Source organism: Macroventuria anomochaeta, assembly GCF_010093625.1.
Source record: "Macroventuria anomochaeta strain CBS 525.71 unplaced genomic scaffold BU25scaffold_41, whole genome shotgun sequence".
NCBI lineage: Eukaryota > Fungi > Ascomycota > Dothideomycetes > Pleosporales > Didymellaceae > Macroventuria > Macroventuria anomochaeta.
Genome location: NW_022985402.1, coordinates 96,016 through 117,311, shown reverse-complemented (window position 1 = coordinate 117,311; position 21,296 = coordinate 96,016). Strand labels below are relative to the sequence as shown.

General features: G+C 50.5%; 7 protein-coding genes across 7 annotated transcripts; 6 read left to right on the top strand and 1 right to left on the bottom strand.

The window, feature by feature from the left end:
* The first annotated feature begins 67 nt into the window (after nt 1–67).
* BU25DRAFT_202243 (uncharacterized protein) lies at nt 68–566 on the top strand. The gene has a single exon (XM_033701112.1). The coding sequence runs from the start codon at nt 173–175 to the stop codon at nt 452–454; it is 282 nt and encodes a 93-aa protein (XP_033557049.1). The 5' UTR covers nt 68–172; the 3' UTR covers nt 455–566.
* A 1,270-nt stretch (nt 567–1,836) lies between these two features.
* On the top strand, nt 1,837–3,736 carry BU25DRAFT_376896 (HET-domain-containing protein; the record flags this gene model as incomplete). The annotated part of the gene is made up of 4 exons (XM_033704122.1): nt 1,837–2,164; nt 2,218–2,777; nt 2,850–3,001; nt 3,047–3,736. Coding segments are annotated over exons 1-4 (1,695 nt in total), but the record flags the coding sequence as incomplete, so codon positions are not given.
* A 1,436-nt stretch (nt 3,737–5,172) lies between these two features.
* On the bottom strand, nt 5,173–11,363 carry BU25DRAFT_401749 (MFS general substrate transporter; the record flags this gene model as incomplete). The annotated part of the gene is made up of 7 exons (XM_033705021.1): nt 10,597–11,363; nt 9,430–10,547; nt 7,835–8,954; nt 7,011–7,672; nt 6,372–6,912; nt 6,045–6,049; nt 5,173–5,922 (listed from the first exon to the last, which is right to left on the bottom strand). The coding sequence occupies exons 1-7, from the start codon at nt 11,048–11,050 to the stop codon at nt 5,173–5,175; spliced, it is 4,650 nt and encodes a 1,549-aa protein (XP_033557047.1). The 5' UTR covers nt 11,051–11,363.
* A 2,353-nt stretch (nt 11,364–13,716) lies between these two features.
* On the top strand, nt 13,717–14,412 carry BU25DRAFT_351439 (uncharacterized protein; the record flags this gene model as incomplete). Its single annotated transcript, XM_033703361.1, has 1 exon — nt 13,717–14,412. The coding sequence occupies one exon, from the start codon at nt 13,717–13,719 to the stop codon at nt 14,410–14,412; it is 696 nt and encodes a 231-aa protein (XP_033557046.1).
* Nucleotides 14,413–15,119: 707 nt separating this feature from the next.
* Nucleotides 15,120–15,866, top strand: BU25DRAFT_414840 (uncharacterized protein). The gene is made up of 2 exons (XM_033707394.1): nt 15,120–15,636; nt 15,691–15,866. The coding sequence occupies exons 1-2, from the start codon at nt 15,156–15,158 to the stop codon at nt 15,774–15,776; spliced, it is 567 nt and encodes a 188-aa protein (XP_033557045.1). The 5' UTR covers nt 15,120–15,155; the 3' UTR covers nt 15,777–15,866.
* A 2,883-nt stretch (nt 15,867–18,749) lies between these two features.
* On the top strand, nt 18,750–20,556 carry BU25DRAFT_202190 (tannase-domain-containing protein). The gene has a single exon (XM_033701109.1). The coding sequence runs from the start codon at nt 18,980–18,982 to the stop codon at nt 20,258–20,260; it is 1,281 nt and encodes a 426-aa protein (XP_033557044.1). The 5' UTR covers nt 18,750–18,979; the 3' UTR covers nt 20,261–20,556.
* Nucleotides 20,557–20,900: 344 nt separating this feature from the next.
* On the top strand, nt 20,901–21,065 carry BU25DRAFT_351429 (uncharacterized protein; the record flags this gene model as incomplete). Its single annotated transcript, XM_033703360.1, has 1 exon — nt 20,901–21,065. One exon carries the CDS (start codon nt 20,901–20,903, stop codon nt 21,063–21,065), a length of 165 nt encoding a protein of 54 aa, XP_033557043.1.
* Between the last annotated feature and the right edge of the window lie 231 nt (nt 21,066–21,296).

Sequence of the window (21,296 nt, the reverse complement as noted above, 5' to 3'; positions counted from 1 at the left end):
TTGCACGTACTCCTTATTGCATCGACACTACGCCACCGTTTCTCGTTGCTCGCTTTTGCCAGATGCAGATGATAAGGCGTAGTTTGGTCTGACCTTGACGCCTGTCGTGTCGATCTTTACAGTCTCCAGCCTCGCAAGTTCAAGTTGTGGACATTGTTCTCGTCGCAGACGAATGGTTGTTCACAGCATAATAGCACAACTATTGGGCTCAAGGATGCACACGGTGACATGGACACGCGAACGATTTCCTGTGCAGGTGGCTCGGTCACATATTTCCTTGTTTTGGCTTAGCGCGTCAGCGTGGCTGTGTCTTGCCTTCTGCATCACCGACTTTCGACAACGGCCTTCTACTCCATATGCATCGTCCTTGACCTCCCATTGGACCTTGCACAACCACACGATTTCGGTGCTTATCACAGCTTGTTTGTTACTCAGTTATGCGCTCGGGCGGTAGCAACATAACTAGCGCCGCCACCAATGTCCAGATAATCTTTAACATCCTCGAGGACGATTGAAGATGTTGCAGTGTTGTATACTCACCCAAAGGAGTTTTATGGCAGCAAATTAAGATTGGTGCGCAGCAAGGATGTCGGCGTTGTGCCTTCATTTTGGCATGCATCAACTGGGCTCTTTCTCGAACCTTGATATCAGGCAGTCAATTGAGTGTTCGATCTGTGTATGGCGGCAACCTGGCAGTTTTTAAGTTCCAAATCATGTTCACAGTATAGGGTTTCAGTACTGGAAGTACAAGATGCCTTACAGTCAAGGCAACACAGGAAGTTCTACGGTCAGGTGTCTCGAGTACGGTCCAACAATAAATGTTCTCTACTCCCCAGCAAGACGTCGTCCCGGCCTACATTTGACTTCATGGAGCGCCAGCTCAACCACTCTACCTCTAGTCACTACGAGTGCAACTCTTTCGACGTTTGACGAAGTGCACAAACTTTGCAAAACGTTCGCTTCCTTCTGATCCAGACTACTACAGTCAAGCTTGTGTCAGGCAGATCACCAGCTCGGTACGCGTGTCTGAGCCACTGCTGGGGTATCAATCAAGATTCTATCAGGATCACGAGGGCATCATATGGCGAAATGACGACAAGCGTCCAGCTAAAGAGCCTACCCAAGACGTTTCACACGCGGTTCGTGTGTGCCGTAACCTCAGTACTACAAAAATCCGGATAGACAGTCTCTGCATTATACAGGATGATGCCAGCGACTGGTACGATCAAGCTTCTCGGATGGCGGATGTATGCGACAACGTCTATCTCACCATTACAGCCAGCACGTCAAAAAATCCAACAGGAGGATGTTTCAGCAGGGTCGATAGAATCTATCAAGGGCAACTACTCTCAGGGTACGCAGACACATGTACACGTTGTATACCTCCAAACGTGCAGTGCCAGGAATGCGCGGAGAGTTCATGCTCGTTCACCCTTATTACACCGTGCATGAACAAACACATTGTGCTATGCTTTGGTATCAGAACAGCGCTACATAATAAGAAAAAGTCTTGCGCGAGCTAGTCGAAATAGTCAATTCAGGGCCAGGGTACGTGAGGATAGCCTAATTGCAGTTGATCCAGTATCGAGAAACGCCACATCTGCTCTTCTTCGATGTTGCACCCAAGCAAGCATGGCGTTACCCGTCTTCAAGAAAGCCTGACCACGAGCACGACATCTGTACCCAATCAGTCCGCAAGCAAGATGTTTAAATTGGTCCTGCCTTCTCGTTGGGTCTTATTTCAGCCTAGCGCGTCAGCGTGGCTTGTTCCTGCCGCGCAGGCGAAGCCTTGTCCTTTGCCCCTCCATCGAGTTGTCGCGTTGCGAACATCATGCTTGTGCATCGTCTCTGAATGCTAACGTCAGCCCAATGGGAATGACTACACTTCTTTGGACCGACATATGTCACGGCCAAGACGACGAAAGCCGCTGCAGCCATTGTGAAGGCGATCTTACTATAGAAGACGCGGAAAAAGGTGCTTCTGATGGCTGTCCTCTATGCGCGATAGCTATGGCATGTTTGGAGTTGGTCAGCCCATGGTACAGACGTGAAGAGTTCAAGAGAATCCATTTCACCCAGGGCATCAATGTGGTCCTTGTCCCGTACAACAAGCACAACGTGAGGCTTGAAATCCTGTGGTATAACGAACGTCTGAGGTCAGACAGTAGGCGACTTGTTTCTTCTACTCTAGTTGCGCGATGCTGATGCTCACTTCAGGCCTTCCGGGGATAATATCGACTCTGAAGGACAACATTCCTCTGCGAATCTTGCCTACCACAACGTCATCGGACTCGACATTTTCCACTGTCAGGCAATGGCTGACCGACTGTCTTGAAAACCACCAAGAGTGCCAGGACACAGTATTCTCCGATCACGAAACGTCTCTCAAGCAGGTCCGCTTCCTCCGCCTTACGAACGACAAAGCCTTCCTGGTCCACAATACCCTGCCTGTTCGTTACGTGTGTTTGAGTTATTGCTGGGGTGCCAAAGCCAACATGCCGAAGTTGACAAAAGCGAACCTGGCTGCACGCCAGGTTGACGGAGTGGATATATCAACTCTCCCACGTACTTTCAGAGACGCAATTGAGATCTGCCGTAGATTCGAGGTCGAGTACCTCTGGATTGATGGCCTCTGTATCATTCAAGACGATGCAGATGATTGGCGTACACAATCAGCTCTCATGGCAGACATCTACGAGCATGGATATTTCACTGTTGCTGCGAGCAAGGGTAGAAACCCCGATGACGGCTGCTTCAGCAATAACATTTACGGGCTTGTCAAAGGAGGAAGGCTACCATCGTACAACAATCTATATGCCAGGCACGTCTTCATTGGTCCTGTGGATAAGCCAGACTTTCCAACTGTTCATGTCGTTCCGCTACTTGAACGGGCATGGGTGTATCAGGAGATGTGTTTGTCACCCCGTACTGTCCATTATGGCCATCATGAGATTTATTGGCACTGCCGCAAGCATGACAAACGCCAATCCACCACGGCTCCGTTTGGTGGATTCTTCTCCCATGTACATCCCCTTGATATATCAAGACTTCTACTCGATACCGAGAGCCAACTCACAACCACCTTCGAACATCGTCTACGCAGATCATGGCACCAAATGGTTATGGCCTACACGAACAGAAAACTGACCTTCCCTTCAGACGGGCTGCCTGCATTTGGAGCAATGGCGAAAAAACAGCTTAATGCACGAACCGCTGATCAGTATCTTGCGGGTCTGTGGAAGAACACCCTTCTATTCGACCTGGGTTGGAACTATCACATGAAGATGAAGATTAACAAGACTGCTGTGCCACACGTACCGACGTGGTCATGGGCGCGGTTTCGTGGACCTATAAAATGGAATAGCTGGCGGGAGGACATGCGCTTCAACAATGTCAAGGTTTTGGAAACTGTCTACGTTACGAGAGGTCCTGTGGTTTCCGGCATGATTGAAAAGGCTGCCATCATACTGAAAGCCCCATTGATCAGGCTTTGCGATATGCGTACCTACTACGACTCATCAAACGACGACGATGTTACAGATGACTTATTTGCTGACCAATTGGAACCCAGTCCATCATCGCCTCTCAAGCATGAAATGCTCTACCATGACTGCGACTGGGATGTGTATCGTTTAAATAACGACGAATATGATACCAAAACTTACGCCCTACCGTTGGCGTACGAGAAGGAGATGTTCGACAGAATGGGAATGTACACCCCTCCATATCTTCACATGCTTATGGTCCAAGAAGGTACATCCGTGGGTGAATACATCAGAGTTGGCAGTGTTCGCGTTAAGAACGTGGGACTGTTTGCCTCCACGGAGTCCTACCGAAGGAATGACAAGCTGCCAATTGATCAGCGGCAAGAGGATCATGAAGCGGTCCAAGATGCTCTCAAGGCTGACGCTTCGAAGTATTGGGAGATGTTGATAGCGCAGGTCGAGGCCATGGAAACACGTGTCATCACACTGATCTGATGGACTTATGAAAGGACAATGTACATGCGGCTTGATACCGTGGCTCTCCAGTTTGCAGGCGGCTGGGCGGCCTAGAACATTCAATCTTATTGCAAAGACCATGAGGTTATCGACATTAAAAGCGTCTATTGGGAAGATTTGATTGAGCACATCGAGTGCATAGACACTGCGATCGCGACTTTGGTATGAGTGCAGTCGCTCTCATTAGCAAAGATTACACCCCAGTTGTTTTCATTAAGCGTCAACAGATAACAAATTTTTTCCTCTTCTTCCGCCAAGTCGTTCCTCTTGAACCTGGTCATACTCTCGAAACGATCTACGGGACAGAGCATCTCAGTGCTGGAAGGATCTACATCGATCCAGAATTCCACGCATTCGAAGTCAGCGTAAAATTTCTTGCGTCTACAGCACGCGTGTTAACCTCAAAGTTTTCTGGATTGGAGTGTGAGAAGGGGCCTTTGAAGGAGATCGTTACAGAGTCATAGCTGTAATTTCTGGACCTAGAGTCAGCATTATCGATATCTGTGCGAGCCAATGGCACATTCATCTGTTGTCTGTCTGCATTCGTGTGGTGTTGCGCACTTCAGCTGAAGCTAGGTTACTAGAGCTGAACTGGACCCTGGTGATACGGCGTCATTGCAGCGTGACAGCCGCAAGTTAACCTGGCAAGGCGCACTTAGGTGGGATAACTGTCCTGGTATTCGTCTGAAATTTGTCCGAACTATTGGCCTTGGATGCAGGAGCACCATTAGGGCGATCGACTGACGACGAGCATGTGGGGAAGACATTGATCGCACGGTGTAAGGTGATCGCAGAATATCGTTGTACTGTGATGTTTTGAGTTGCGATGAAGACACTGGTCCGCTTCCTTGGATGAGGAATGGCAGACGTGACGACAACGAAAGGCGACGGACCAAGCAAGCTAGGAGCACACTCAGCTAGCGGGCTACTTATTTCGGAACACATGCACACACGATAGAATACCATCGCTACAACACACTACGATATCATCCTAAACTGTACATATCATCTAATCTACCCAGCAAAAAACTAATGACGCGTGTAAGGTATCGCGCTATTGTGGACAATCCACAACCTCTGCACACTCTAGTAGCCCAACCCTGCTGCGCATCATTAAGGGATCCAAGCTCTTTCATCCATCTATATGTGGCCTCGAATATACATGCAAGTGCTAAAGAAATGCAGGCGTATCCTCCCTTACAAACTTCCCTGGGCTCCTTCTCACTCCTCGCTCAAGCACCGTAGCGGACTTCCGCTCCTTTAGGAAGCGCTCAGCCATACGCTGGCCAGGTGTCGCACTGCCATCGCGCTGATCCGTCTCACCAATTTCGTGAGAAGACGCTTCCACGCTAGAGATTGAGCCGTTTCTATGAGCTAGCAAGCGTGAAGAAGTCTTGGGGTGCAGTGCGGGGCGACGAAGTTCAGATGCGAGTCGGGGTGAAGGTGTGTTACGCAGGTCGAATGCACTTCGAGGCCGCCGCGACAGCTTCTCAGGTGACAGTGGCCGTATGGTAACACGCAAGCTAGGGCGAGCGACCACTGTCTCGGCTGGACTAGAGGCGCGCTTGGACTGGCCTCCTTCTGCTACATTGACCGCGTACTGCGTCATGTTGGTCGAGCTTCTATTCAGAATTGCCGAAGAAAGTGGCTGCAGTGACTTGGGCCGTGAGACCAATCCGAGTAGCGATGTATTTGGTCTTTTGTGGCAATCCATTGATGGCGGTGTGATGTTTTCCTTGCTCTTCTGCGGAATCTCAGCCCTTCTTAAGGCAGTACTCGGTACATTGGCTGTGGTCGAGCTTGTAGCCGGAGCAGAGATGTCAGAATAGATGACCTTAGGCCCGGGTGTTGTTTTGGGTGACTTCAGTGACGATCCAACACTGCTAGTTGGCGATTTGGATAGACGGGATCGACTCGAATTCTTACTGCTCGAGCGTCTTCTATTATCGAAAAACGGAAACCGATCGTTCATCCGTGCGGAATTAGGGGTACCGTGTAAGGGCTGTGGACCAGATGAAGAGCTACTCGGCGTTGACGTCGAACGGTCTCTACGTACACGAGGAGTCGAAACGGTAGTTGCCGAAAGTTGCTGCTCCAACTTGAGCTTGTCGGGAACTTGCCTCTGATCCGGAGTTACATCTTTCATCACACTTGAGTGGGCACGGGCACTTCCCGATGCTGTGGTATTTTGGACATACGGGTCCTCAACTATGTGTGGTATATCCGTCTGCTGCTCAGCATCAAGCACTTTGCTCATTATTGGCTTCTCAGGTTGTGCTCGAGGGGTCGATGTGTCAAATGACTCTCGCACAATGACCGTCGTGTCTTCAGAACCAGTATGTGAGGTACGGATAGTCTGGGTCAAGTCACGCTTGTGTCGTCCGGAAGGCGTAGCGTATTGTCCCTGGATCGTTATATCCTCTTGACTGGTGGTCTCGATCCCCGAAACCTCATGTGACAGCCAGGCCTTCCAATCACGGCTAGAGCGTGTCGAATGTGGTCGATTTGGTGATGGAGTCCCAATTACGTAGCTTCGCACAGACTGACTGGTCAAAATGACCGCTGAGCCTCCATGATGTGTGCGCTCATGCTCATAAGAACTGTTGAAAGACATTACACTGTCGTTGGGAAGGATGCTGACGCCATCAGTATTCCGGGAGTAGACGCTGGGAGACATGGGTGTTTGCATCGCCTTCGATGACTGTACCGTAGGCGATTGTGGAGACGCCGGTGGCTCGCAGGTCGCATTCGCTTGATCCGGAGGTTGCTGTTGAGCGAAATTGACGGCAGTGTAAAGTCGGTCTGTCTCACGCGGAAACTGAGGGGTCGCACTCTCGTTCAGAGGAGTCTGCCACCTGGTCTTTGCCTTCGCCACTCGCATCTCGATCTGTTCTGCTGTTGGTGCAGATATCTTGACCGAAGCATCTTCAGTGACCACTGCACTTCTGGGGAACATTAGCAGGAGACCCAATGTGTAGGGATGGGTACAGTAGGACCAGTATGGCGTACTAACTTCTTCTTTGAGATGCGAAGACCCTTGAAGATAACCGTGCGGTTATCCCGGTCACTTGGTGATTTCGATGAAGCGCCTGACGAAGGGGTGTTCGTATTCGCCTGTTCGCTGACCGGCTGATCAGGACAAGGTGAAGATCGTCGTTCACTCGGCGTAACTGTGCGTATTGTGGACCTGATGGCTTGCCCAAAGGACTTGATCGAGCTTTTCTTGCTTTGGACACTACGCGCCGCTACACTTGCGGGACGACGTGCTGGGACCTTCTGCTCAGTAATTTCGGGCAGGTCAAAGTCTCTACTGGCACTAGAGTGTAGTTCTCGAACTGTGGAGTGCAGTTCCTTGGTTTTGCTGGACTCAAATACGTCGCTTTCTGCGCCTGGTGTGCGATCTGACTGATCAGCCGAACGTTCGGCGGACTTCGACGCATCGATTTCGCGCATAAGAGCTGAGAAAACGCGTTTCGGGTCGACTGGTGGCGTTGACGCTTCCTCTGCAAGGCTTTCCATGTGCATAGGGTCCTTGAAGGCCGAAAGTGCAGGAATAGGTAGCAATTTCCTCTTGGTTAATGCTGATGCCGACCTATCCGTGATACTCCCGATGCTGTCTTTGGCTTCATGTATCACCGTTAAACGCTTGATGGCGCGTTGTGTCAAGGTCTCTCCCGAGGCCGATGTTCCCCAGCTCGTGACTCGTGACGCAGATATATGCGAGACATTAGCCTCGCTGTGGAGGCTGCGATTGCTGCGAGCACTGCCTTTGCTGCTACTGCGTGACGCCGATCTCATGGGGCGGGGGCGACCTCCGTCCAAGGATGGGGTACGAGATCGCACTCTCTGGAGCAGCTCCTCGTCGGGGCTTGGTATGTCGCCATGGTTACCCGTGTTCGACACTGTGGTATCGGTGGTCCCAAAGTATTCGCGACTCGCTTCGATCTGTTGGACTGGAAGGCGGGGGGACTTGTTGGATGTCCGTCTAAAGACCCTCTTGATCTTCCTCTTCAATGATCCAGAAAAGGAACGTCTATCCTTAGCGTCCGATTGTGGCATGAAGTCGCTCACGGTGATGTCGCCCGCTGTATCATCCGCAAAGTGGTAGCTTGTGGAAGGGCCCGACGCGATAATTGATGAGAGACGTTTGGCCTTGTCCTTCGATTTGTCCTGCCTTTTCTTGAACGGAGCCAGGAACAGGGATGGCTTGTGTTTGATCGATCGTTGCTGAAAGTCCTGCAAGTATTTGTCTCGAGCGCTATCAATCGTCTCATCCGGCGCAACAGCTACAGGAACTCGAGGCACAGCAAGTGGCGATGGACCTGTACTTCGAGTCGGAATGTAAGCCGTCGGTGCAGTGCTCAATGCAGGACCGGGGCTAATTGGCGGTGGAGTGGTCAAATACTTTGCAGGCGGTCGTGCGATAGGTGATCCGGTCTGGACGCTGCTGGCATAGTACATGGACCGCGCTTTCCTGATCTGTTGCGATGTGATAGAAGAAGCTGCGCTCTGTCGATGAGACTTCGGCTGGGAAGCGGGACGCCCATACTCGCTGAAGGTGACTGAAGGTTGTGCGGATAATGGGCGTGTCGATGATGTCGGTCTGTCGCTGCCAGGCGTAGGGTTGAAAGAGGGGAACTTCTCTGTATTTGGTGCAGATGCGACGGAGAGGCGATGGGTGCTGGTTGTCTGTATACTCTTTTGCGGTGGTACAGATCGAACGTTCAATTCTCGCGGAGGAAAGTGGCTGCCTTGCGAAGTAAGTGACTTGCGACTCGTGGTGCTCTTGCTCCTGACGAGCTCAATGCTACGATTCGCTTTACGGTCGGTCGACCCTTGAGCTTGAGATCGAGCGAAAGCAGCAGTGGCAGCAGCTATGGCATGTTGTTGTGCCACACCCGGGTCCAGAGGTTCGACAATAGGTGGAGCGTGTCGATGAACAGTTGAAGTGGACTTAGACCGGCGCAGGCGAGTGCCGGCGTCGCTGGATGCGCGTGCAAGCATCGAGGAGGCAGATAAAGCTAAGTGACAGTGAAGTAGAGCGGTAAGACGACAGTCCAACGTAGCAAAGCTCTGCTAAAGAGGTGTTGTGTTGACTAGATGTGACCAAGGGCTGTGAAGGAGCACGCTTGGAGCATGCGCATATGGGGCTTCGAGCAAAACAAACACATCGTTGTTGCCTTTACCATCGTGGCGGGTGCATGTTCTGGTGTCGCACTTGCTTTGTCTCAGAGGGTCAGCGCGTTGTTGCGCCCGAACCAGATGGAAGGTGCGCCCAGGGCACATGGGCAGTGGTGGCGTAATCAGAGTTTCGATACACAAGACTTGACATGGGAAGATGTGCTGACTGTTGTTTGACAACGAATCTTGGTATTCAGCATCAGCGTTGGAAATGTACGGAATCTCTCGATGTTGAATGCCGGTAAACGCCGTCGTGTTCGAGCGCAGACGTGCTTGCCCTTCCTTGCAGCTCGAAAACTTCATCTTCAACTTCACTCTGGACTTCAGTATATGCTACCTCCTTGTCACCCACATCGATCTTGAAAATAACAACCGAGAGACCAGCAAACACAAGCATGCCAGTCAAGAACGGCAAGCCGAGCCAGACACTGCCCAGGCTCATACCCCATTGGAACAGCTGATTGAGTAACGGACCAGCGACTAGCGCGCCAAGGCTCTCCACAATTGCAATTGTACTCATAAGCTTGCCAATGTCGGGGCTCGATTGTCCGCCAACAACGTGAATCGACACCGACCGCATGGCGGCGTTGTAGCCTGTGCCCAGGTTATAGATAAGGAGACCGATGACGAGCAAAGCCGGATGTGCAGCGAGACCGATGACGAGGAACGAGATGGAGGTGAGCAGTATAGAGCCCCGCGCTATCCATAGATCGGCCCAATATGTAGGCAACCGAACATGCTTGAGTAGCACATAGTTGGTGAGAGGAAGAAAGAGGGCAACCGCGACCAAGTTGGTAGCTGCACGGAATGACAGTAGGTATGCAGCCTGTTTGATCTCCCAATCGTACCGTTTCGAAGCGTAGCGCACAAGTAGTGTCATGCCTTGCCGACCCAGTCTGTTCGCCATAAATGTAAACACAACCAGTGCCAGCGTCCGATTGCTCTTCAGGAACTGGAACGCACTCTGAAAGTGTTGTAATTGTTGCTTTGGGCTGAAAAAACCGCCCTTGACCTGCAGCTGAACATCCCTGGTGTTGCTCTCGTCATGTTTGGATTTCTCGCGCAGATGTAGGGTCTCTGGAAAGAAGATAGCGAGCAGGACGCCGGCCTGTTGGAAGATCAGTGCGAGTACAAGAGGGTACCAGTCTCCGCTCTCCATAAGACGTGCAGACATGATCGGCGCCACAATCTCGGCAATCAGGACCGAAGCAGTCAAGTACAAGAATATGGTGGTCCGCTTTTCAGGAGGTGCAATGTCAGAGATCATGGTGATGCCAATGGCTGCTGCAACGATGGGCCCGCCGCCGATGAAGTAAAAAGCTGACGAGAGCCATGTAAGCTGGAGTGGCAGGTCTTTGAGGTAGCCTAAAATTATCAGTACCGTCCTTCTCGCCTCTGCCATAGTTTCACTCACAGATGCCCAACACCCAAGCACTGTTCAGCTGCAGTCCCATCAAACTCGCAGTGAAGATCCACTTCCTGCCCACTTTATCTGCCAGCGCGCCAAAGGGTATGGCCAGGAAGATGCTGGGAATGACATCGAACATCTCTTGCCAGCCAAAGATCATGGCCATCTTCTGCTGAACTGCGTCCACCTTACAAAGCTTCTCAGGTATCGATCCGTCTGCACCAATGACCGAGGGGTCGCTCTCTCGATAGTATCCTAGGCAGATGTTGGCTTCGTATACGCGTGTTCGAGGAGCTTCGGCGAGAAAGGCGCCCATATCGATGATGGCTACGAGGACGAAGGCCAGTATGACCATGATCACCCATGGCTTCGTCTTTTCCGGTATTGGGTTCTGATCCAGAAAGGGGAGCCCTTCTTCTTCATTCGACTCCCCCGGTGAGTCTACCGGCGGCATAGCCATCGTCGAGTAGGCTTTCGCAGTCTAAAGAGTGGGCGTAGAAACTGTACTAGAGTGATATCGACGCTTCGGAAGGAAGCGACTTCCTGTTCAGGAAGGTGAAGTCAGGGTTCACAAAATAATCTTCACCCATTGTTACGGAGGCCGAAGGAAGTACATACTGATGAGATGATGACCTTGTACCACACCGAACACCAACTTCTTGAGGTGAGCAAAAGGTCGATTTTATCGATTTGTTGTCTCATTTCATCTCAAGTGCCTTCCTGAATTTGTTTCCCAATGCCTTTTTGCTGCTGTAGACATTGTGGCAGGCGTGCAGCCCTCTGTTGTCTCTCAGCTTTCTTGTGAGCTGAAAACTCTTCAGCTGGTCTGTGCGCCCTTCAATTCAGCACTCGAGAAGGCACAGTACGAAGGAGCTAGTATTTGGTGTTGCACCGCATAGGCCACCCCACCAAAATAGATGCTGAGCATGTCAAACTTCTGTACTTTCCACCCCAATAGGTCTATCAATACTTTATCAAATCCAATAAAAAAAATGAACTGGATTACCTGCATAAAGCCCAAGAATTACAATCCACCCTCAACCTCCAAAGACATCATATTGTGAGTTGAGCACCACGGAGCAAGCATTCATTGCAAGGGCATGCATGGCTAGCAGCCTCTCCCACAATGCTTGCCTTGAGTACTTTGATAACGGCCGCGTCAGCACATCAACTATAACAAGGACTACACAACATGTGCGCAAGGTTGCAGAAGAGGATGGGTGCAAAACTACAGACCCTTGGTGCTTTGCCAACTTGCCTGGGCATGGTGGTGTTCAGAAGACTACTGATGAACACAAAGTGCTCATCATCAAACTCACAACCCAAGACCAAGAGCACCAGTAGAAGGAGGCATGGCAGGCAATTGATGATGGGGGTTATAGTCATATACTCCCTGAATTGAGCATTACATTGCTCCAGAATATCATGTATGAGGCTGGTTATTCACAGCAGAAGCCTGGTTGGAAGCCACACCTCATGTTATGAATGGATGCTACGGGGTCAGGGTGTTGGAACCAGTTGAGATGGACACAGCGTCCCTGTATAACCCTAACCCTAACCCAGATTGCACAAGATTGCGAAGTTGACCATTACCGATTTCACGTCTATCGCACATAGTCGGGCCAAAGCCAACGGGGTCATGGACTTCTTATGCAAATTTGAGTTTCTGAAACATTTGGCCTTCGACATGTCGCTCGAAGATTGTGACGGCTAATGGAGTATAGAGGTCATGTGTGCCACGTGTGTTGGCGCAGTGCTCTTGCCCTTTCCAACAAGCCCTTTCTACCTCTGTCTGAACGACAGATACGTCATGTAAACAGACCCTGATGGCCCGGTGAGAGAGATAGAACACTGAACAAGAACAACAACAATACATACCGATTTTACTGCTTCGCGCGGTTACCCCTGACTTACTGCCCTGCGCGATTACACCTTCACTTATTGCATTTACTGCAACAAAGATCTTGATCATGGTTTCCAAGGTCGAATGAAAGATATCGAACATATCTCCACCGAATTTGAGCTATTTCGGATGTTCACCTTCTTCGACCTTCAAATTTGGTCATCAATGTCAAGCACAACAGTATTCTCCACACCCCGGATGCGCGATTTTTTCTTTTTGAGATGGAGGACCAGCTTGTGAAGGATATCAGGGGTGACGTGCTGTTCATCCATAGCGAGTGAGTTACTTCTCATTTAAGCACTATGATACAGACAATCTCCTTGCTATTACTGCATTCTCACAATGGTACCTCAAAGCAGACATAAAGCAGACATGTAGCCATATCAAGTTCTTGAGTATTTTCAATTCTTTGCCAAGTACCTCCAGACGGCTGCGCGCAAACCTCCTCCACCCACCGTGTGCAGCCCTTGGAGGCCACAATGCTATTAATCGGATGTCGCAACAATTATTGTCGAAGCAAGCTAACCATAGTCACGCAGGTCTAGACCGGGTCACATGCTGATGATTGCGTGCGTCCACCTCGCACACATGAGCTCCTCAACCGAGATGCACATATAATGCCTCTCAGTTCCTTAGTTCCGTCACCGCGCTACTACGTTACTATATACCGCGCTATCGTCACAAATTTGTTCATCACATTGACGTTGCTGTTATCTTCCATCGCTTTCGGCAACAGCAAACGCGTTTGTCAATGACATTCCTTCCTACACCTACACTGCGCCGGTGCACGTGCTTGGCACGCACAACCTCTTGTATAGGACAACCTTTCTATCTCTTCCACTTTCCCTCAACACTACCTTCTCGTCCGTTCTGCGGTGTAAACTCGATTTGATCCCTTTGCTTGCACATCTTAACGGGTCTCTTAGTCATCCTATCTCACACCAACTGCAAGAATCACCATGAGCAACTCCAGACATACTCCGCGCGGCTCTGAGAGCAGCGAATGGCACGCCCGTGCTCTTGCGTCTGGGAACAGTGAGTCTTGTGTTCTTCGAACACATACATGGCATGGACTGACTCACTGACAGCCTTGTTGAATGCCTCCGCTCCTGCTTTTGCGCCGCCGCCGTCCCAGACGCACGCTATTGAAGCTCTTTTGGCTCCCGGTAAGTTTTCGAATTTACATGCCAAGTGGTATGACTGCTTTCAGGGTGCAACTGCTAATGAATCCTGATGTAGGCCCGGTCACTGTCTTCATCACAGCTGAGCGAGAACGCACAATCGCTACGCCTGATAGCCCTCTATTCCTCAAGGGCGTGCACTTCAATCCTGTCGACTCGTGCATGTGGTATAAAGAGGTACTCCCGTACCTGTCGGAATGCACTTTCGTCGTCGCCTCCACCGCCGATGTCACCTACGGCGGCAACATCTTCGGTTCGGCGGCTTTGCCGCACATCTACAATGCGGTGACCAAGGTAGAACTGCCTAAGTTCTACTGGTTCAGCGGTGTCGCCCTTAATCGATACCACAATCCGTATCTGCAGATGTGTCGCAATCTGCCGAACCTGCGTGAGCTGGGCATCGCAATGCAGACCGCCGGGCTGACGAACCAGCGTTGGCCAGAGCGCCAGATAATCGCGCTTGAGCGTACCAACCCCGAGGCGGCGAAGGAACGCATCGTCCTGTCTCTGCGAGAAGTGGTGCATAGGTACGAGCTTGATGCGCTCTTTGCCTGTGCTGGTCTGCGTCGTCTCCGTCTGGAGTACATTGAGTCCGCCATGACGGCGTACTTCTGCCGCGTTGGCAACCCGGTCGACGTCCTTCAGGACGTCAAAACATACCTTGAACAAGGTTTCACCCAGAGGGGTCTGCAGGTGATCGTGGAGCTTGTGCGCGTGGATGAGAAAGCACTGAGATGATGTCGACAGCACCATAGTGTCTGGACGCTGGGACGAACGGGTGGTTCGCACTGAAGTACTCCAGGACATGTAGAATAGATGAGCCGACTGCTTACGATTCAATGATGATGACTACAACACATCGCAACATGTGTACTGCCACGTTGAATGCATAAGTGCCGGCTTCAGTAAGGTTGAGGTCACCTGTTGCAAGCATGATTCATGTTAGATTAAAACATCACCCGCACCTACCTTTGCATCGCCTACATTTCATTAGCAACATCCTCTCCTGCGTAATGTCTTTCCACGATCATCACGACTAGTTGCACTACCAGCGCAGTTTCGTGTATGACACGAGTTACAGTATTACAAGATGCGAGTGAACACGAGCTCTGCTAATACCTAACTGCGTATGCATCAGGTGATATGCTTACACCAATCGGTGGTCTCGCACGTGTAACACATGGTCGATTGGTAGTCGTGACATTCAGCGATCTTCGTGCGGCTGAGAGTATCGACCAATCGATTCAGCCTGATCTGCTAGCTCGACGGCCTTGCAACCTACTCTCTTCACCTATAATCGCACAGGATATTCTGAATTGCAAAATAGGCAAGGGCCCCGGGGAGGTTCTGTGGTAACTGCCTTGATTTTCGGAAAAGTGGTGGGTTCAAAGACATATAAAGACGTAGCATTGGGAACGCATTGCGGCTGTAGATAGGCATCACTGACCAAATCGTCCACTTCGAAATCACTGACCAGCATCATGCTCCTCTTAAAAGTCCTTGCTCTCACGTCGTTCACTACCTCCGTCCTTGCGATAGGCCGCGCCATCGTCACCAACCAGTGCGACTCCCCTATCTACCTCTGGTCCGTCGGCGGCACCGTTAGTCCCCAAATTATCCTACCTAAAGACAGCTCCTACAGCGAAGTCTTCACCTCAGACCCCATCTCTGGCGGCATTGCCCTCAAGACTACCTCCACCCCCGGTGGTCTCTTCACCCCTAATGTCAGTCAACTCATCTTCGTATACACTATCGACAATTCCTCCGTCTGGTATGACCTCAGCTCACTATTTGGCGACGGCTTCTCTGGACGAACTTTGCGCGTTCAGCCGAGTGATGAAGCGTGTGAGAGTATCGGATGGTATGATGGGAGGACGCCAGCGGGAAGTCAGGTGAGAAATTGTCAGAAAGAGACGAATTTGGAGTTGACGTTTTGTACGGGGCACTGTTTGCCGAGTTGGTGTAAGTGAAACGGTTCTTGAGCGAGACTGTTAGATGATAATGACGAGTGTTTAGCGACTTGCGGTCGTAATGCGCCGAACGATACACGAGCTTGCTGTACGCATTGTATTGGGAGCCACCATTGCGTTGCGCCGCAGTAGCGAGTGAGGGAAGATCGGTGCGGATGCTGCTGTGCATCTACTGATGCCTTCAATAGGTACTTGTGAACTTGGAGGTGCAGAAATTGCGACGCAACGTATGAATTTGAATCCAAGCTGAGGCTCCTCGCTCGAGTGTGTGATGAGAGTGAATGTTGCTGCCGAGACAACGTGAAGGGATTCTATGTGCACGGCATCATAGCGACCGCTCCTTCCTCTCTATTTTCCCCACTGGGCTCAACAACGACAAACACCGCCATTCGACACACCATCGGACAAGGCTGGTGACATGCTAAGGCTTCCAGATGAGCTGCTGATCGAGCTTGCACTGGGTGTAGGTGTAAAAGACCCTCAATCTCTCGCTCTTACGTGCCGCCGTTTGCGCCAATCATGCACGGCATGGTGGCCGTTCTGTTCACGGTCTTCAGCGAGCGAGGACCATTCCTAGATTAGTGGTACCTCAATATCCAGTTAATTCTGCATTCCCAACTAGTGAAACTCTCAGTCTACTCAGACTGCGCGCAGAGTAGGGCCTTCGAATACACTTTAGACCTCAGGAAGTTCAAGGCTCTCAAAAATCTTTTCATTCCGCACGAGTGGCTGCATGGATCTGCACTGCGTATGCCGTGGGCGCAGTTATCTGAAGCATTGCCTCAGAGGCTCACCTCCATTGTAGTCTGCATGAATGACCTCAAGCCGGATTGAGAACTAGACAAGATCGGTCGGTTTCTCCAAAACGCCAAGGATCTTCTCGACTTGCGAATGGTACAGTTTCGCTTCCACCGGAACGTATGGACAGTGGCCTGAACGATAAGCGGCTCGACCAAGATGTCGGAAATCGAGACATTCAAGAGATGGAGCAAAGCGAATGTCAAGGTGACTACAGTTTCCGGCAAAAAAACGCATCTAGACGCGTACGATCGTAAACCTAGCTGGGAGTCAGCCGACCTCAAGGAAGACTATATCCTTCCAGTATTTGAGTGGACCCAGAATGAGGGACTTACAATGTACAGTATACGAAGATATCCACAATGGTTCAGAGATGCCCTAGAGGGAAAGGGCACTGGATCACATTAAATGGATGTGCTAGCAATGTGGACAGCCGATTGGACTTTGGCAGAGTGAAAAATTGTGGCGCATGCTCCCCCGTCCATTAGAATTGGTACATGAAGTATCAATCAGAGTAAAGGTAATTAAGTCTACTCATTTGACTTAGATATCTTGAAATTTTTTTCTTCGATTTAGTGAAACTAGGGCAGTGAAAGCAACAGAGTTTTGAGTGAAAGTGCTCATCAAGCATATGACGTACCAGAAGGCTTTAGCCCCGCTGCAAGAATCTTGGTAACCGCTCGACGAGCTTGCATCACTTACTTCCACTGACACCATTTCTCAACTTGCCACCGTTTACTATGATACGTGTGCGAGGGCCGCTGTAGTACACTGATAGCTACGGCAAACGACAACGTAGGACTATCGGGTCGATGGAATACTGCGAAGAGTTGCTATCTAGCTAGGAGAAGACGATTATATACTGATCCTGGAACATGCTAGTCCAGAACAGTTTAAGCAAGGGTAATCGGGTCTTATACGGACCGATTGATATCGCAACAATACTCACCTTACTCGACCTTCCCGACGAGCTGCTTCTCAGCATTGCGATATCGTTGGACATAGCCAGATCGCGAAATTTCGGTATCACCTGTTAACGCCTTCGATGTGTCGCACAAGAAGCTTTGGTTCGAACAACTGCCTTTCTCTAAAGGATGCGTGGTAGGTTGCCGACATCTTGCATCGTCAGCCTTGACTCAAGCGAATACTCAGACATCCATGCCTCGGCCGGCCTGATCCGAAAATACATGTAAGTCAACGTCCTCGGCTGAGATGGTTACCCTCATGTACACGAAGCAAAGTTTGCTAATACCAAACTTTAGTAACTCAGACACATATCGATCATTTCTGACGAACGAAGGCTTTGGTGTTTGCTGCGACATCATCGGGGGTACCAATCCCTTGATTCAGAACTGGAAATGGATGTTCGCTATCAGAACCGAGCAAAACTTCATGTCCGTTGGCCTCTCATTGTTGATTGCTCTTGCAGACAACTTGAAGGAGCTCACTTTGCACACTTCCTCAATCGACGCGAGTAAGTTCTTAACTTCTGTATTGGCCGATAACTGTCATTTCCGGTTAGGTGACTGGTACGATCAAGTAGCCACTGTGCTCCAGCGGCATTTGGAAGTGTTCACGATCTGGGACTCCCGCCTAAAGCAACTCGAAACACTTTTCGATCTTTCGTAGCTCCGCAGGCTCAAATGCCTAGTCGTTCCTATAGACAGGCTCACGAGGTAGCAACGGGTCGATAACTAGGAGATGAAGCAAGTACGAACAAGCGAAGTACTGCCAAGAAGTCTGGAAACCATCAGCGTATGCGCCAGCTCGTGACTTGTGGATCCAGCTTACACAGAGAGGCTCGTAGAAGATCTGTCAGCATTTACTCGTTCACGGCTGGTTGGACTTCGATTTCAAAAGAATCTGTGGTCTGCATCATATGCATTGGGCGGCTTTACCACCACTGCCACTGCTCGGAGGAACTTCCACTGCTTTAAGACACGGAAGTCAGCGCCATGTACAACCAAGGCAACGGTCGGTACCCTGAAATCTGACGTTGATCAGTTTTTCTCCCGGGGCAACGAGACGAGAACGAGTACTACTATTGGCACAGAGTAAATCTCAGGTGCCATGACCTCATTCCTTCCATAGAACTCTGTGCGGCCTTTGACCAAAACGAATGGGGCAAGTGCCAGTACATGCTGCATGCAATTGCAAACAGCGAGTCGTATGATGTTTTGGAGAGAATTCTGGCCTATGTACGGAACAAGTATGATGATTATGGGAGTACCCGTATGCCTACTATTCAGATGACAAGGTGTACAAATGGCGACATGTATATTAGGTCTGAGGTTTCTGGATACACGAGATGAGGGATTTCCAAGCTCCTAGGATGCTCCTGCACACAGCCAGCGCACTAATCAGATCGAGGTTTGGTACTGTTGTGCAGCGATGTTCTTTTCTTACACAACATGGGTACCTCCTGCCTCATGTCTTACCCCGCTTAATCATGACCCCACAATCCCGTCTGTACATATCATCCGCTCGTTCTCCTTTCATTCTGACCTGACTGCAGCCGTTCTTGCACATTCGTTACAATGGCGCTCTCAGAGATCTTGAGCAACTGCTCAGCTCAGGCAATCGTGTTCCCGACGATTTTTGGCGCCAAATTCTTGTCTGTACAAGCTTCCCTCGTGCAAAACTACTCCCTGAGCATCCTTGTCGAGGACTACCGGCTTTACCGCGACGATAACTTTGGCAGGAACATGAGCTTCTGCAACGTCACTCTCTCCCATACACATCCAGGACAGGACGACATCGCTATTTCGCAGGTCTGGCTACCAGTCCAGCCAGAATGGAATGGGCGACTCAAGATGGTAGGGGGTGGTGGATGGATTGCTGGGCTGGACTGGTTCACCGATCTTACTATGTCTGTCGCCGTAGCGGATGGCTATGCGACAGTGACCACAAATGGTGGCGTCTCTCTTGATGGTCCAGATGAGTGGGCGCTACTGAGTCCAGGTAATCTCGACTTGCTGGCTCTACAAAACTTCGCCTACGTGACCTTGAAAGACGCCGCGTTAGCCGCTAAGAGTGTCATCAACAGCTTCTTCGGACGACTAGCAAGCTTTTCGTACTTCGACGGATGCTCACAAGGAGGGAGACAAGGGCTCATGTTCGCTCAGCGATACCCTGACATATTCGATGGCATCCAGGCTGCAGCTCCAGCAATCCATACCGAATTCATCATTGCCGCACATTTTCCACAGCAGGTCATGAACGAGATGAAAGAGTATCCACATCCCTGCGAGATCGATGCCTTGACCAACTTTGCTATCGAGTCGTGCGACGGTCATGATGGACTTCTCGACGGCATCATTTCAGATGAGGACGCTTGTTGCTTCGACCCATACACTGCTGTCGGCAGAGACCTGAACTGCAGCTCGCCTTCCGCCCCAAAGACCATATCAAATTTTGCAGCGATTGTCGCCGATGCAGCTTGGAACGGTGCGCGCAGGGCTGATGGAACGTTCCTCTGGCACACCATGGGTCACCAGACTAACCTCACCAAATTAGGCGGTCTTGCAAGGACAGTTTGCTCATCCAAAGGGACTTGCATTGGCGTAGGAAGCCCCTTGCTGACAACCGCGATCCGGTTGTTCGTAAAAAAAGACCCCGGCTTTGAGGTGGGCAGTTTGTCTCGTCGAGAATACGAACAGGTCTTCCGAGCAGCTATTGTCGAGTTTGACTCAATTATCGGTACAAGGTCACCGGATCTGTACGAGTTTAAATTATCAGGAGGCAAGATGCTCACATACCACGGTCTTGTATGTGGCTTGACGCTTCGTGGGTTCAAGGTTGACATGTTCGTAGGCTGATGACATCATCCCATTTCGAGGTTCTCGTCAATACTACGACGCGGTGACGGCCATCCATCCTGATGTGCATGACTTCTATCGTCTCTTCGAAGCCCCCGGTCTTGGCCATTGCGCGGGTGGTGTGGGGGGCTATCCTGCCAGGTCGTTCGAGGCATTGGTCGATTGGGTGGAGAATGGGATTGCGCCGGACGCGCTTCAGGCTATCGACATCACCAACCGCACAAGCCTGCTCTGTCCTTATCCCAACAGGGCCTTATTCACTGGCGTTGGACCCGAGTACAGCGCAGTAAATTTCGTGTGTAAGTGATGAGATCGGTGACAAATGGGGTTGACGATAGGGCCAATGGGGAGCGGAGCGGCTCTAATCAGTACTAGTGCTGCGCTACCGTGTCCGTGCTCGCAATGTGCATGCGCCGCAACGCGCATCTTGGCATAATAACAGTATACTTTCTACCTCCCCTATCTCAATGCCACAATGTCTGTGAAGGAAGCCGTTGCAGAGGGACGTGCAACTTGTCATTGCAATGATTTCTCATATACCAAACTTGCTGATAAACATGGTGTAACGTGCTCAACTCTGATGCAACAATTGAATGGGGAATGCGCATCAAAAGAGGACCAGGCACTCAGCCAATGATTGATGCACCCACACAATGAGGCAGAGCTAGTGCAGTACATCAGAGGACTCACAGAGCAACACCTTATGCCTACAAGGCAAATGCTGAAGAATTTCACAGCTCCAGTTATCAGAAGAGAGCCTAGCAACTCCTGGGTGTTGAAGTCGTGTCTTAAGCAAAGCTCATAGACACTATTCAATTGGTTCTCGGGGATGAGCAGAGGTACAGAAAGCCGTTGGGGGTTGGTTATCACTGAGCGAGCTCGGAGCGGCAGAGGTTTGACCGTGATAAACCGCCGTGATAATCAGGGGGTAGTTGTCTAGTCAAAGACCATGGCAACTGGTTGCAATGAGTAGTACAGAGTATACTGTCTGGCTCGAGAGCAGGTGAGATTCCAATAACAAAGTTGATTGATGAGG

Bases quoted from the DNA above. Each gene is read 5' to 3' on its own strand.
- BU25DRAFT_202243 (XM_033701112.1), top strand. From the start codon at position 173: ATGGTTGTTCACAGCATAATAGCACAACTATTGGGCTCAAGGATGCAC.
- BU25DRAFT_414840 (XM_033707394.1), top strand. From the start codon at position 15,156: ATGCTCCTCTTAAAAGTCCTTGCTCTCACGTCGTTCACTACCTCCGTC. The intron at 15,637-15,690 runs GTAAGTGAAACG...ACGAGTGTTTAG, and splicing joins GCACTGTTTGCCGAGTTGGT to CGACTTGCGGTCGTAATGCG.
- BU25DRAFT_202190 (XM_033701109.1), top strand. From the start codon at position 18,980: ATGGCGCTCTCAGAGATCTTGAGCAACTGCTCAGCTCAGGCAATCGTG.